Below are 14,295 nucleotides of genomic sequence, written 5' to 3'. Positions count from 1 at the left end.
GAGAATAGATTGTAATCACTTTTAAAGCACATCCGGGTCTGGCCCCAAAACAGAAGAAATGTTGACCCCTTAGAGCCAGCTGGCAGCCTGAGATCCTCAGGCGGGCCCTTCTGACTGTTCCTAAGGCTAAAAACTAAAGGTGGCTCTCCTCTTCATCGGGACCCCTCTGTAGCGGTACTGATGATTTCAGAATCAGCTTCATTGATGAACATAAGTTTATTCCTTTCTCCTTTTTTCAATCCATCTCCCGAAATCAACGTAAGAACTATGGAATACATGAAACAAAAATGAGCTCTTACAAGTGTGAAAAAGTTTGCTAGCATCTTATTACATTCAACCACACATTTACAGGAATAAAACAAAGTCACAAAACATATAATAAAAACCCAAACAAAGTACCTTGTTCCCGTTCCAGCTAGGTGCTTTGCCGTTCCTCAGCTTTATTTCATTATATATTATCATTATTTTGTTATATTAATATATTATTTTCAGCATTTTCATTGTGTCGATTGATTTTAAGGTTTATATTGTACTGTTGTATCAGCTTTTAACTCTTACAGACTTGTACTTTGTTGGACTTCACTGTTGAGCTTTCTGTTGTTATCCCTTTGCTTTTGCTGCTTTGTCTGTCAAAGTGCTATACAAATAAAGTTATTATTATAATATGCCTTCTGGTGATGTTGTTAAGTATCTTTATTGGGGGAGTTTTTCCTGATCCGATGTGAGGTCCCGGGATAGGGATGTCATGTGTACAGATTGTAAAGCCCTCCGAGGCAAACTTGTATTTGTGATGTTGGGCTATATAAAATAAACTGAATTGAATTGAATTGAATTGAAAGTATAAAAGTCCCCTTTGTAGTGAACATGAGTAAAAAAGAGAAGATAGTGTATATGGCTTTTATTACAATAACTTTATTGAACTATGAACTAAATAATCTGATATTATTCGTCGTAGAAAATATATGAAAATAACTATGAGCAGATAATACAAAACCACATATTTAGATAAATCAATTAAAGGTTATATTTAGCTGATTAAAGTGAACCTCCTTTGCCTGATTGGCTTAGAGTTGGATGATGCAACCCAACGTCGTATTGTAACAGCATTGAATGTTAAAATAGTGAACTCTACTGGAAAATTTGGATACATTTATTAGTTTCACTCCAGGAAATATTTCCTTTATTAATCATTCATATCTAGATTTTCCCTGGGAAGACATTACTTTTATAAAATGTTTACAAATATATACATTATAGCCTATTGCACAAGAACCATTTTTCAGAAAAGAGTTATTTTTAACTTTAAAACTGTGGAGCTCTATGCCAGATATTGCTATAAAAACTGTATAATTCACTTCTTCATTTACTCATAACCAGTAACATATAGAGTGACATTTACACATCTGAACACACGACTCACATTATGCTCTTTTATTATAACACCAACATTATTCAAATATCCCTAGTGGTTGCAGAGATACACCTTTTTTAAATCACTTCTTAAAACCCATTATAATAGAATTGCTTTTAAGTGATGTCGTCCTTTTAACGATCTATTATGCAGTTCTTTTGTTCCCCTGGTTTTGTTTGCATATTTTATTTAAGTATTTGTTTTCTACTCCGTTTGCTCTTTTGGGTTATTTGTTTAGTTTTGTTGTATTCATTGACTTTATGGCCCTTTTTGTTTACCGGTATTTAAGTTATGACTACACTTTGCTTCTCTGTAGAGCACTTTGTAAACTTTGTTTTTAAAGGTGCTATGTAAATAAAGTTATTATTATGATTATTATATTGTACCTTTTTTCGTTTGGGTATGCAATTTTTGAGCAGAGGCCTACAAATAGGGGGGTTTTCAAAAGGTTTAAGAGTATTGACTATTATTTTTAATAGCGTCCTATTTGTATATCCATCTAAACTTTATTAATATATTGCACGGTAGTTTACTTCTTTCCAAACATATCTAGGCCTATATGAAATATCTAAACAAAGACAAACAGATTATAATCAGAATCAGAACCATTTATTGCCAAGTATGTTTACACATACAAGGAATTTGTCATTTAACATTTAACAATAAACATAAAACAGAGCGCAATAAAAAGGGAGCATGAATATTTATAATTGGGTCAACAGAATATAAAAATGAAAGCTACAATAAATGATGTGAAAGTGACAGGTGTAAATCGCGGGTGTTGTTAGTGTTGCATCTTTTTCCTCCACATCTTCTTTCTTTCCTCGGGATGAGTTTTGTTGTGACGCCAGCGACAGATGGCGGCGGGCTATATAAGCCAGCCGCGGTGCACTCTGGGTAATTCCAGCAGGACGTCATCTTCCTCCCCCACACCCCGGGATAAGCACAGCGCTTTTGCCGGTGAAAGATTGGTCGGACAGCGCGGGTGCCATTTGGCGCAGTATATTGAGCTACATCCGTCGACAAAGGGCGTCCAAAGTTATTTATTTATCGTATATGTGAATTATTATTTTTACTTAATACATTTTCGCAGTCAAAACGGCCACAATGAGCTCGATCAACGTGAAGAAGCTGAAAGTGAACGAGCTGAAGGACGAGCTGAAGAAGCGCGATCTGTCGGATAAAGGGCTGAAGGCCGAGCTGATGGACCGCCTGCAGGCCGCGCTGGACGAGGAGGCCCTGGCCGGAAACCCGCCGTCAGACCCGGAGGCGGCCGCGGCCGAGGGCTCCGTGCAGGCCGCTGACCAGGAGGGCATGGGCGAGGAGGAGGAAGGCGAGGGCCCGGTGGAGGAAAGCATGGAGGCCAACGAGGAGGAGGAGGAGGAAGAGGAAGAAGAGGAAGAAGCTGCTGGAGAAGAAGCAGTGGAGAAGCCGGAAAATGGAGGCGAGGGTGATGCCGTTGCTGAAGACGAAGAGATGGGTGAGGGGGAAGAGGAGGAGGAGGAGGAGGAGGAGGACGATGAGATGGACCCCATGCTCAAGGGAGATGTCGACGACATGGAGAAAATAGACACGGAGGACGGTGAGCCCGCGGACCCGGCTGCTGAGGGTGAGTCGGCCGGAGTGGTTATGAAAATGTGACTTGGCTGGATGGACTTTTGACTGGGTGTTTTTTGCTATAGCGGGGGGTAGCCGGCTGGGAATGACTAAAACCCGAACGCGTTACAGCCCCAGCGTCCATGTTGAGAGCGTGACCTCGCCGAACTAGCGTTAGCCGCAAATGCTAACTCGTTAGCTTTAGCCGAGGTCCCCCACCTCGGCTAACGCTAATCGATTTCTAACGTAGACTCGATATTCCAGTCCACAAATTAAAACGTTATCGTTCTTGTTTAATAGCAATAATATCGTTCGTGGCGAATGAACACGTCAGGTGAATAAGGTCAAATATAAACGTCGATTTTACACTGCTTAGTCTTTTTTCGTTTCGCTTGTTAGCGTGTTAGCTTGCCAGCTAACGTCATTTTCTTTGTCTTTGGTACAGCGGTCAGTCTGGGGAGCGAGTTCAGGGGTTCCCACGTTGGAGTCTGGCTTTTTTTTAAATTGGGTAGTAGTGTGTTGGAGATGAACCAGGGCGACGTTACTCTATAAACCACATTAAACAAAGGCGCCCACGTTTTTAAAATGAGGTGTGACTTTTAAAGCGGTTGACTGTTACTGCGGAGATATTGGCAGGGCGCCTCGCATCCGCGTCCATCCTGTTTAAACACGCCATTAACCCGTTCAACGTAAACTCTTAATCACGAATTCTTCCGATTTTAATGTCTACGCATGGGACGCCTAAACTAGCCGTGTGTTTAGCATAGCAGGTGGCTCGTTTGTCCGGGTTGAATAGAAAGTGTTGTTGGATGAACGTAGAAACGGTTTAATTTAGGGTAAGGGGTGGGGGTTTACATAGATAGTCCCATTTAGTTGCATGATGCATTTGTCCCAGACAACAGTAGACATGTCCTCCTAAATAACATCTAAACACAATACAGTCCATGCCCTTTATACCAGGGGTTAATGTCCCTTTTTACTTTGCAGAGACTTGTTTTTCCAGCCCCAGCAAACACTGTTCACAATGTTCATTTGGACCAGCCTATATTGTAATTATTATCATCTGGTCATGAGAGCTGTTATAGTTCATGTAGTATGATTGTGTATATATATATATATATTTAAAGTGTAATCTCGAGGTGTTACCTCTTTGGTTACCTTTTTTCTATTGATGATTATGGTCGACCCAATGTAACTAATGAACGGGCTTTGTGGGCCAGAACCCCACTGCCAGTCCGACCTCTTCTCTCACAAAAAGGAGCACCTCATTCTATATCTTTGTTCTATTTTCAAAGGGGATGCGGACAAAGACACGAATGCTGATCAGAAGAATAAGAAGGGTGTTAAGAGGCGCCGGGAGGAACATGGAAGGGGCTACTTTGAATTTATTGAAGAGAACAAATACAGCTGGTAAGGATGGGACAGAGCAAAAATGGCCTTCAGCATCCCTGAAGCGCCATCCATAGCTTTGTTAAACTGTATTGGCTTTAAGAGCCAATGCACATATAACTAGCATAAGGAAACCCTCATTTTCAAGTATTATACTATTAACTACCTCACTTTCACACATGTTTTGAGGGTCATCCCTGACTACCTTTTTAAAGAGCCTTACCATTTACTCTTTACAGTGCCCACTCACATTTGTTTCTCAAATGGACTGCATTCTGTAGCAGAAGTGCAACTATCAAGTCTCTATGAATTTTCACATCTGTTCCTCATGCCACTTTTGGAAAAGCCAGTTGTGTCCTCAAGGTGAAGCCAGGCTGCTCAAGACAGAACCCAGAGGAAAGTAGCAGATGTGCAATTTTTAATGAATGGTGGGAGGGAGGAGGGGAGGAATAGCGGAGAGGCGTGGGAGGTGTCCAGTGCTGCAGGGTAGCACACAAGGAGATAGACTGCAAAATGCCCAGTGTTTGGAACGTCCACGGAGGAGCTCGTTATTGACCGTCCATCGTTTTACCTCGCAATGGTCTATATATATTTTCTTTTTTCTTTTCTTCCTTCTATCGTTTTTATTTTAATTTCACTGGTTGTATGACGTCAAACTGCTATTTCTGTCTCATGTATCATGTCTTGTGTGTATGTTATCATGGCGTGAAAGCATGAATGTGTGTTTGCAAGACTCTTTTCTACCCCTGTGCAGGTGACATCATGCATGGCGGGTGTGTGCGTGCGTGCGTGCGTGTGTGTGTGTGTGTGTGTGCATACGTGTACCTACTTGGTCAGTGTTTCGTTTTCATTGCGTTGTTGACACACTTTAAAGGAACAGATATTTTTTTCTTTTTCGGGTAAAAGTCTGAGACTCTTCTTAAATGTTCCTTGGCCCAGAATTAGTGGAACTCGATAGTATTGCTGCGTCTTTAGGTCCTTTTGTCCCCTTCCTATCTGACGGATGGATATTTTATTGCAAGTGTTCATTAAGTTCCAATTTGAAAGTCCAGCTTTTCTGTCTTTTCCCCATTGCCATATATCATATATTTTGTTATAGCTTTACTCCACCCTATGTGCAGCCAGAGGCCGATAGAGCAGCACTGACCATGCGCTCCAACGCCATTTTCTCCAGAGCGCCATAAACCCCCCACCACCATTCAAGGCTGTTTTAGGAACTACGATGACAGACGTCTCCAGAGATGTTAAGACTGCGGCGGATAATCAACCCAAGTCTGTGTCAATCCTACTGAATGACTCCAGTGGACTTAGATCATTGCAACCAGTGGAACAATGCATATTCCTCATTGAAATGTGCAGCCATTTGCTTAGATTCTCAAACGTCCCACAGTAGATTTCTCTACCTAATCTCATGCTACGGAGTTGGTAAGTTGCTGTAGCTCTCACGTTGAAGCCCGTCCTTCACACCCAGAACAGTGAGTCAGTCGTGACCTTTTTTTTAATTTCGGATTTCTAACATGGGGAGTTAAATACAAACGGCATCGCTGTCACTTTGCCTGACCCCACAGCTATACTGTAGAACATAAAGACACCGGTCTGGAGAAGAGGTCATTATCACTTGTAGCTGTGAATGCTAGGGATAGCAGAGGTGCTCTCTCTTTCTCTCTCTGTATCTCTCACGTTTTAGATTTCGCTGGATACTAGAAGGTAAGTGCTGTCTGCCATGGCCAATAATACAGACTTCTGTGGAGACTCGCCTGCCCAACTTACTGTTCCTATTTTGCATTGCTTCCCTTAGTCTCTTTCCACCTTTCTCCCTAAATATTGTTCTGCAAGTGGTACCCAAGACATCTCTTTATGTTCCATGTAGTTGCGTCGACGTGTGAATTCTCGTTGACGGGTTGGTGTCTCTTTTCAGGGCCTCATTTAAGTCTCCCGTGCCACCCCTGGAGGAAGAAGATGAGGAGTTTGACGACACAAAAGTCTGCCTGGATACCTGTGAGTGACAATGTGACTTAATACCAATGTTTAAAGGAATATTTTTGGCCTGATCCAAGTACTAAGAAGTCTTAAAATGACCACTAGCTGGAACATTACCACACACTTTATATCGGAGACCTATTTACTTGGGTACAGATATTGATGAGGGTGCTTTTTTTTTTTTTTCCTCTTCTAGACAACTGCGACCTGCACTTTAAGGTTTCACGGGACCGTTACAGTGCCTCGTCTCTCACTATGGAGAGCTTTGCTTACCTCTGGTCCGGAGGCAAGGGAACCTACGGGGTGAACAAAGGCAAAGCCTGCTTTGAGATGAAGGTACAGTAACAATGACGTCATTCACGTTTCCCTGAGCGTCGTGTAGCTCATGTCAAACTCAATGCTTCACGCTTCGTGTAAAATGGACGCACAGTGGAAATTCATCTTGACACATTTTGTTTGTCAACAGATTGCAGAGAAGATTCCTGTGAAGCACATTTCTAGCAAGAACATGGAGATTCATGACGTGCAGGTCGGCTGGTCCCTGTCTACTGGCACCCTCCTCCTCGGTCAGTGTCTTCTTTAAATGCTCTACTCCTGTGTGTTACACGGCTGGTCCAGAGTAATTTAGTCCCTTCACACAAGTAATAACTCAAACATGAAGGGATATTCTTACTCCTGATATCCAAAATGGTGACCAAGCCAGTGCAAAATATTATTCATGCATGTAGAATTCTTCAGGGACAAACTGAACCTTCTAATAAATCACACTTTGTCTGTCGAATGCAATGACCCGGATGCTCTGTGATCCTCGAGGTCCCTCTAGTGGTTCATACGCCACATGACATGTTAATGTAAAATGGCTCCAGCTCTGGCTGTAACCTAGTAATGGAGGCTGGCTTTATTGCCAACACAGATGATCCACCCACACAGTGACTGAGATGTGGTGTGTGCATTCAAAGTGGCACTACTTTGGCTAGCTCTCCCAAAAGTTGTGTTTTTTTTTTTTTTTTGTTGTTTTTTTAATTTTCATGTTTTCTCCCATTAATGTTTAGGCGAGGAGGAACATTCTTATGCGTACTCCGGGAAAGGCAAGAAGACCACCAACTGTGTGACGGAGGACTTCGGAGAAACCTACGAGGAGAATGATGTCATCTGCTGTCTCATTGTAAGACATGCTGCTCGTACTTCACTTGACTAATAGATTAAAACCAGGAATAAGTCGATGCATATGGTTTCCTCAGAAACAGGAGGAACCTCCTACAGTTTATCAATATCACAGTTAAAGACTTCACATGTGAATGAGTGTAACTAACTCGTCAGTATGTCCGGTACATTACGTTTCAACACGTCTTCATCACAAATGATTTACCGTATTGCCTTCTTTGTGCAGGACTTTGAGGGGGAGGAGCTGGCGTTGTCCTTCTCCAAGAATGGCGGCGAGCCAACCGCCGCTTTCCAGGTGAAGAAGGACTCTCTGAACGGCCAGGCCCTGTTCCCCCACGTCATCTGCCACAACTGTGCCGTAGAGTTCAACTTCGGCCAGATGGAGACTCCGTATTTCCCTCAGCCTTCGGGTTATACCTTCCTGCAGCAGATCCCCGTGGACGACCGAGTCCGGGGCCTCAAGGGGCCGCAGACCAAGGCTGACTGCGAGGTGAGCTGTAATGTGTGGATTATCCTTGAATTGGTCATGCGGAAATACGTTTTTTTTTGCAACTGCAAAGTAACTTTCTGTGGCTTTGACCGTAATTTTTCTCTACCTTCATGTAGATCATAGTGATGGTCGGCCTGCCGGGCTCGGGGAAGACGACATGGGTGAAGAACCATGTCCAGGAGAACCCTGGGAAGTACTACATCCTAGGCAGTGACACTATTGTGGACAAGATGATGGTCAGTACTATAATAATGCATTTAATTTATACAGCGCTTTTCATAGTACCCAAAGATACTACAACAGTACTGCTGTAGCGGTTGTCTTCAGTAGTTCATACTGTCTTTTATGAACGTCTTTATTTAATGTTTAAAATGTAATTTTCTCCATCATTTAATGCAGATCAACAGCCTGAAACGCCAGTCCAAAGACATCACAAAACTGAGCGCCATTTCCCAGCGAGCTCCTCTTTTCCTGGGAAAGTTCATTGAGATCGCCGCCCGCAAGAAGAGAAACTACATCCTGGATCATGTAAGTGGCATGTGCTGGATTATTTTATTATTTAGTTTTGCAGATGAGTGGGAAATTAAACGTATGACCCAGTACAATTTAGTTTGTATAGCCCAAAATCACACATTTGCCCCAGAGGCTGTACACACACGACATTCTGTGTCCCAGGACCTCACATCGGTTCAGGAAAAACCTTTCACCATTGAGCCTCTTCCTTCTCTTCCTCAGACCAACCTGTCCGCCCCGGGCCAGAAGAGGAAGATGTGCCTGTTTGCAGGCTTCCAGCGCAAGGCGGTGGTGGTCTGCCCCTCTGACGACGACTACAAGCAGAGAGTTCAGAAGAAGGTGGAGAGCGACGGCAAAGAGGTGCCCGAGCACGCCGTCTTCAAAATGAAAGGTAGGCGAGCTGCTTGGGCCGTGAAGACCGTGAGACCTAGCTGTCCGATTCAGGCGAGTCTCTCTTCCTTAACCCCATCCCTTCTTTTCCCTTCAGGCTTCTACTCTCTGCCCGAGGAGGGAGAAAGCTTCAGTGACGTCGTCTATGCGGAGCTGCAGAAGGAGGAGGCCGGCAAGCTGCTAGAGCAGTACAAAGAAGAGAGCAAGACGGCTCTGCCGGCCGAGAAGAAGCCCAACCAGGGCAGCACGACGCCAAAGAGAGGCGGAGGCCTGCGTGGCGGAGGACGGGGGGGCGGCGGCAAGAATCAGTTCGGCCGCGGCAGTGGACCCGGACAGAGAGGAGGCGGCCGCGGAGGCTTCCAGAACAGAGGCAACTTCAGAGGAGGTACTAACAGGGTTCTTACGGTCCATGGAGTTTTAAAATGGATATTTCCAGACCTGGAAAAGTCCTTGAAAAAAGTAAAGCCCCAAAAGTTTATTAAAAGTCATGTAAATGTGTTATATTCATGTGTTCATGACGTTCATTTACGCTGAGTTTGAAATAATTAATATGCTTTTTAAAAGAAAGACGCTCAAAATATAAGCAGGCATACATACAGGCATCTATATAAATGTTTATTCTTTTAATCAAACTATTGTCTCATTCATTTGAGTCATTTAAGTTTTACTGTATGCTTTGTATTCTCATTGTTAGTTTAAATACTACATTTACTCACTTTTTACTGTTTACACCCAGATTTCACTAAATGTTTGGTCATGGAATTTGGTTTAAATTCATGGAATCCATTGGTCAGAGAGTGTATGTGAGAGAACCCTGTACTAATGTTATATTTGGGAATGTGATCAACACCATTTAGTCGTAAAGGCCGTGTAAGACGTTCATGCTAACATGCGTCTGCTCTCTTTGCAGCCCCGGGCCCACGTGGCGGCGGCGGCTTCAACCGTCCGCCTCGCGGCTTCCTGCCGCCACCGGCCTTCAGGGGCGGTTTCCACAGCCGTGGGAACTTCAACCGGGGCGGCGGCCCGATCCCCAGCCTGGGTGGATCCCCCAGGGGTGGACCGATGCGGGGCAACATGGGACCCAGAGGGGGTCACATGAACAGAGGCGGCCCGATGAACAGAGGAAACATGAGCAGAGGAGGCGGAGTCAGCATGCATCGCGGTGGTGGAGGCGGCGGCGCCAGGGGACATCACAACCAGGTGGGTTTTTGATGATAGGACGCGATAGGCGCGCAATGCATGCTGGGTAGATTTTTGTCCGACTTGCTCTGAAGTCATGCACACGGTCAACGATATTCTCACGAGAGCAAGGCGGCCGCCGATTTTAGAGCTAGGCGCCGCAGTAGCTCTCCACCGACTGCGTGGCCCAGTGCATGATGGGAAACGCCTGGCTGTCACCACATCAGAGAGCTGATTGGCTCTTAGATCTTACAGCAAACACCACATGTTGTAGAAAATCCTTATTTTAAGTGTAGTTGTAACAGGAAGTATTTTTTTCTGTGACTTCCTGTGTTTACTTTGACGGCAGATCACACTTCCTGTTGCGTGATCTGTGTTTGTTTTGTTGGCGGTGGCAACGTGGTCACGGTCCTGTCTTTTCTCCCGCTACAGTTCCAGCAGAGAGGTGGAAACCGTGGCGGAAACTTTGGAAACTTTGGAAACAAGAATGGCAACTACGGCGGTAACAATAGGAGCAGTGGCAACAGCGGCAACTTTGGCAACAGGAACGGTGGCATGGACAAGGCCCAGGCCTTCAACCAGAGCTGGCAGCAAGGGGTCAGTAGAGGGAGCCTCAAACACTTTACAGATCCACTTTAACACCCAACTTTACTGGTGCATGTAAATACAACAATATGACTTTACTGGTGCATGTAAATACAACAATATGACTTTACTGGTGCATTTAAATACAACAATATGACTTTACTGGTGCATGTAAATACAACATCATTACTTTACTGGTGCATTTAAATACAACAATATGACTTTACTGGTGCATGTAAATACAACAATATGACTTTACTGGTGCATGTAAATACAACATCATTACTTTACTGGTGCATTTAAATACAACAATATGACTTTACTGGTGCATGTAAATACAACAATATGACTTTACTGGTGCATGTAAATACAACATCATTACTTTACTGGTGCATTTAAATACAACAATATGACTTTACTGGTGCATGTAAATACAACATCATTACTGGTGCATCTAAACACAACAACATGACTTTACTGGTGCATGTAAAAACAACAACATGACTTTACTGGTGCATGTAAAAACAACAACATGACTTTACTGGTGCATGTAAAAACAACAACATGACTTTACTGGTGCATGTAAATACAACAACATGACTTTACTGGTGCATGTAAATACAACAACATGACTTTACTGGTGCATGTAAATACAACAATATGACTTTACTGGTGCATGTAAATACAACAATATGACTTTACTGGTGCATGTAAATACAACAATATGACTTTACTGGTGCATGTAAATACAACAACATGACTTTACTGGTGCATGTAAATACAACAACATGACTTTACTGGTGCATGTAAATACAACAACATGACTTTACTGGTGCATGTAAATACAACATCATTACTTTACTGGTGCATGTAAATACAACATCATTACTTTACTGGTGCATGTAAATACAACAATATGACTTTACTGGTACGTGTGTCAATATTCTCAGTTGAAAGTGAGTTAGTCCTGTGTGCTATTATAGGATGCATAATGATTGTAGTACTATTAGCAAAGAATATATGTTGTGTTTTTTTATATCAGGTGTAAAAATGCCATGAATGACGAATATCACGTGAAACCTTTACTATCATTGCAAAACATTTGTCACAAAGCAGATTTCCTTCTGAAAGCAGTGTAAACCCAGAAGCCTGTGATCGTGGTCCATGTTGGACAGTGTTCCTCATGTTGGGTCCAAACCCAAAGTAAGCTTCCTCTCTTGTCCCGTGCAGTTTTGGAACCAGAAGCCGTGGAGCCAGCAGTATCAGCCTGGATATTACTAAGACTCTTGTACCTGACTGGTGGCCGACACTTGAGACCCACCGCTAGCCACGGAACATCCCTCCACTCCGCTTTTTTGATTTTACTTTCTCTAGAACCCACTTTTAGTGATCTCAAACCCAACCAACTGAAAATGAAGACGAACGCCATGTGGAGCACCAACATTCCACATCGGGAAGGAGACCGGATCCCCGAGTGTAATCGAGGCTTCATACGTCTGTCTGGGTTACAACGTGGGTTCAGTCTCGTTCAATCATCCGTTTTTATTTCTTTCGTTGTATATTTCATTATGCTTTTTTCACCACTTTTAAATGACGTGCTTTTAAAAAGGAAAAGAAAAATCTCATGTTTATCAGGAACCAGAAACCTGTTTGCCAGTTCCGGGGGCAGATGTCGAGTTTTTTTAATTTTTTTTTTTTTTTTTTTTTTTTTTTTTTGTCAGGGCTGTGCATTTTATCTGTGCTGTGAGTTTATTTCTTTTGCTTTTTTATTACAAATTGTAAATATTTGTTTTTGTTTTGCATAGTCTGGATGAGAAGTTCAAAGAAACGGCCGTGACTGAAAGGAGCCGTGGCTTGTTAGCGAGGAGAGGAGCATGGTAGCTGATGTCTGTTAGCTGTACGTGTCCATAGAGTCGGCAGTGAAACCCAACAGATGAACTGTCTTTTGTTCCCAGTATCGAACCTGTAACCTAAACTCCATAGACCTACAATAAACAACTCGTTGGCTTTTTACATTCTTCTTGGCTTATGACTTTTGATTCATCTCAAAGGTGTGTAAAAGACCTTTGAATGGGCAATGTCCTCGTTTGCTACTTCAAACCCTGAGGACATGTCCTCCAAACGTCCTTTAGCTATTCTAATGTGCATCCATTTGAGGAAGTATTTTTGACCAAGCCATTTTAGACTTATGGAAGCCGTTTGTAGTACTTTTTTTATTTATATTCTTAAAAATGAGGCCCCTCTGCTGTTTTAGTGCAGTAGACTTATGAAACCAGATCTCAAACAGAACCACAATATACTTTCTTCTCCACTTTTTATGTCCCATTATTTAATTTTTGGGGGGAAAAAACTGCCACTGTTAGTTCGGCACAAAGGTGATTTTTTTTTTTTTATTTTATTTTTATTTTTTTTATTTTTTTAAAGCAGGCAGGGTTTCTCTTTCACCAGCAAAACCTAAAGGGCTCACACGGCAACGCCGACGTCTGCTCCTGGGGCCCCGATGGGCCTGAAGAAGCTGAGGGACTCTTGTCAACTTGGAGGCTTCATGTCGGTGACTGTGACCCCGGCAATAATGGCAGCTCCTCGTCCAACAGCCCATAATGTCTCCCGGCAGAGGACCCCCGTGCCTGTGTTCAACACTAGAACAACAGAGCTGCACAGTAGATTAAAAAAACCCAGTGATGTTTAGTTTTTTGTCTTGTTTTTTACCTGCTTGTGTTGACATTTAATAATAAACATGTAAATACATTGCCACTATTTCAACCCATGCACGAATGTTCATTAATTAATTGGCTTGGAGTAATAACTGTGTTGTGATTAAGAAAGTGTTAGTTCGCCCCAGTACTGCTGTGTGATGACTTGTCAACTATATTTAAATGTGTGGAGGGTTTGTGCCCTCCTCTTTTTATTGTACTGATACATGCATCTAGCAGAATGCAAGCTTTTTGAGTTTACAGTATAACCTATAACACAACAGACTCTATATTTTTATCGCTTTATGTTGCAGGTTGTATATCAGGTCTTTTATTATTAAACCAACAATGCAAAAAGCTCTGAGACTTTTAGAGATTTGTTGTCTTTTCTATCTTACGGTTTTTGATATTTGTGTTTTTAAAAACTTGGACTGTACTTTCTTTTTTTAATTTGTCTCAACTCTATTAAAGTTAAAGATGCTGGTACACGGTGACTTTGTGGTTTGTTACTGGGAAAAGGATTCACTGCATAATCATGTTGATTTTCTTACAACATTAAATTAACCATTGCCTCTGATCAACAGATTTCAAATAGTCATTCAAATAATTACTAAACATGTTAGTTTAGTAGTCGCCCTCTGTCAAAACGCAAGTTCATTCATAAAGCACTGTTCACAGACAAAGGTCACAAAGTGCTGTATAGGAGGCAGGAAAAATTGTGTTAAAACCAGACTGACTATAACATGTCGAAAACATTTCAACAGTTAAATACACATTAAAAGATGGAGCCGTAAAAATCACAAAAATACACTAAATAAAAAACGATAAAAAGCAGGTCATGGAGTATTCAACCAAACGGCAGTGTAAACCGGTATGTTTTTAGTTTTCTAAAAAGCGCCTGTCTC

General features: G+C 42.5%; 1 protein-coding gene across 1 annotated transcript; it reads left to right on the top strand.

The window, feature by feature from the left end:
• The first annotated feature begins 2,395 nt into the window (after positions 1-2,395).
• hnrnpub (heterogeneous nuclear ribonucleoprotein Ub) lies at positions 2,396-13,876 on the top strand. Its single transcript, XM_079215461.1, has 14 exons — positions 2,396-3,020; positions 4,303-4,417; positions 6,315-6,394; positions 6,573-6,712; positions 6,843-6,942; positions 7,429-7,541; positions 7,767-8,030; positions 8,147-8,266; positions 8,430-8,558; positions 8,766-8,934; positions 9,031-9,318; positions 9,844-10,133; positions 10,545-10,709; positions 11,928-13,876. Exons 1-14 carry the CDS (start codon positions 2,519-2,521, stop codon positions 11,976-11,978), a joined length of 2,526 nt encoding a protein of 841 aa, XP_079071587.1. The 5' UTR covers positions 2,396-2,518; the 3' UTR covers positions 11,979-13,876.
• Positions 13,877-14,295: the final 419 nt, after the last annotated feature.

This window comes from Taurulus bubalis (genome assembly GCF_910589615.1).
Source record: "Taurulus bubalis genome assembly, chromosome: 3".
Classification (NCBI taxonomy): Eukaryota; Metazoa; Chordata; class Actinopteri; order Perciformes; family Cottidae; genus Taurulus; species Taurulus bubalis.
Note: the sequence above shows the minus strand (reverse complement) of the source record. Positions and strands in the feature narration are given on the sequence as shown.

What these genes read in the sequence shown, in the direction of transcription:
- hnrnpub (XM_079215461.1), top strand. Translation starts at nt 2,519, where the DNA reads ATGAGCTCGATCAACGTGAAGAAGCTGAAAGTGAACGAGCTGAAGGAC. An exon ending in CGCGGACCCGGCTGCTGAGG is followed by an intron (nt 3,021 to 4,302) that starts GTGAGTCGGCCG and finishes CTATTTTCAAAG; the next exon opens with GGGATGCGGACAAAGACACG. An exon ending in GAAGAGAACAAATACAGCTG is followed by an intron (nt 4,418 to 6,314) that starts GTAAGGATGGGA and finishes GTCTCTTTTCAG; the next exon opens with GGCCTCATTTAAGTCTCCCG.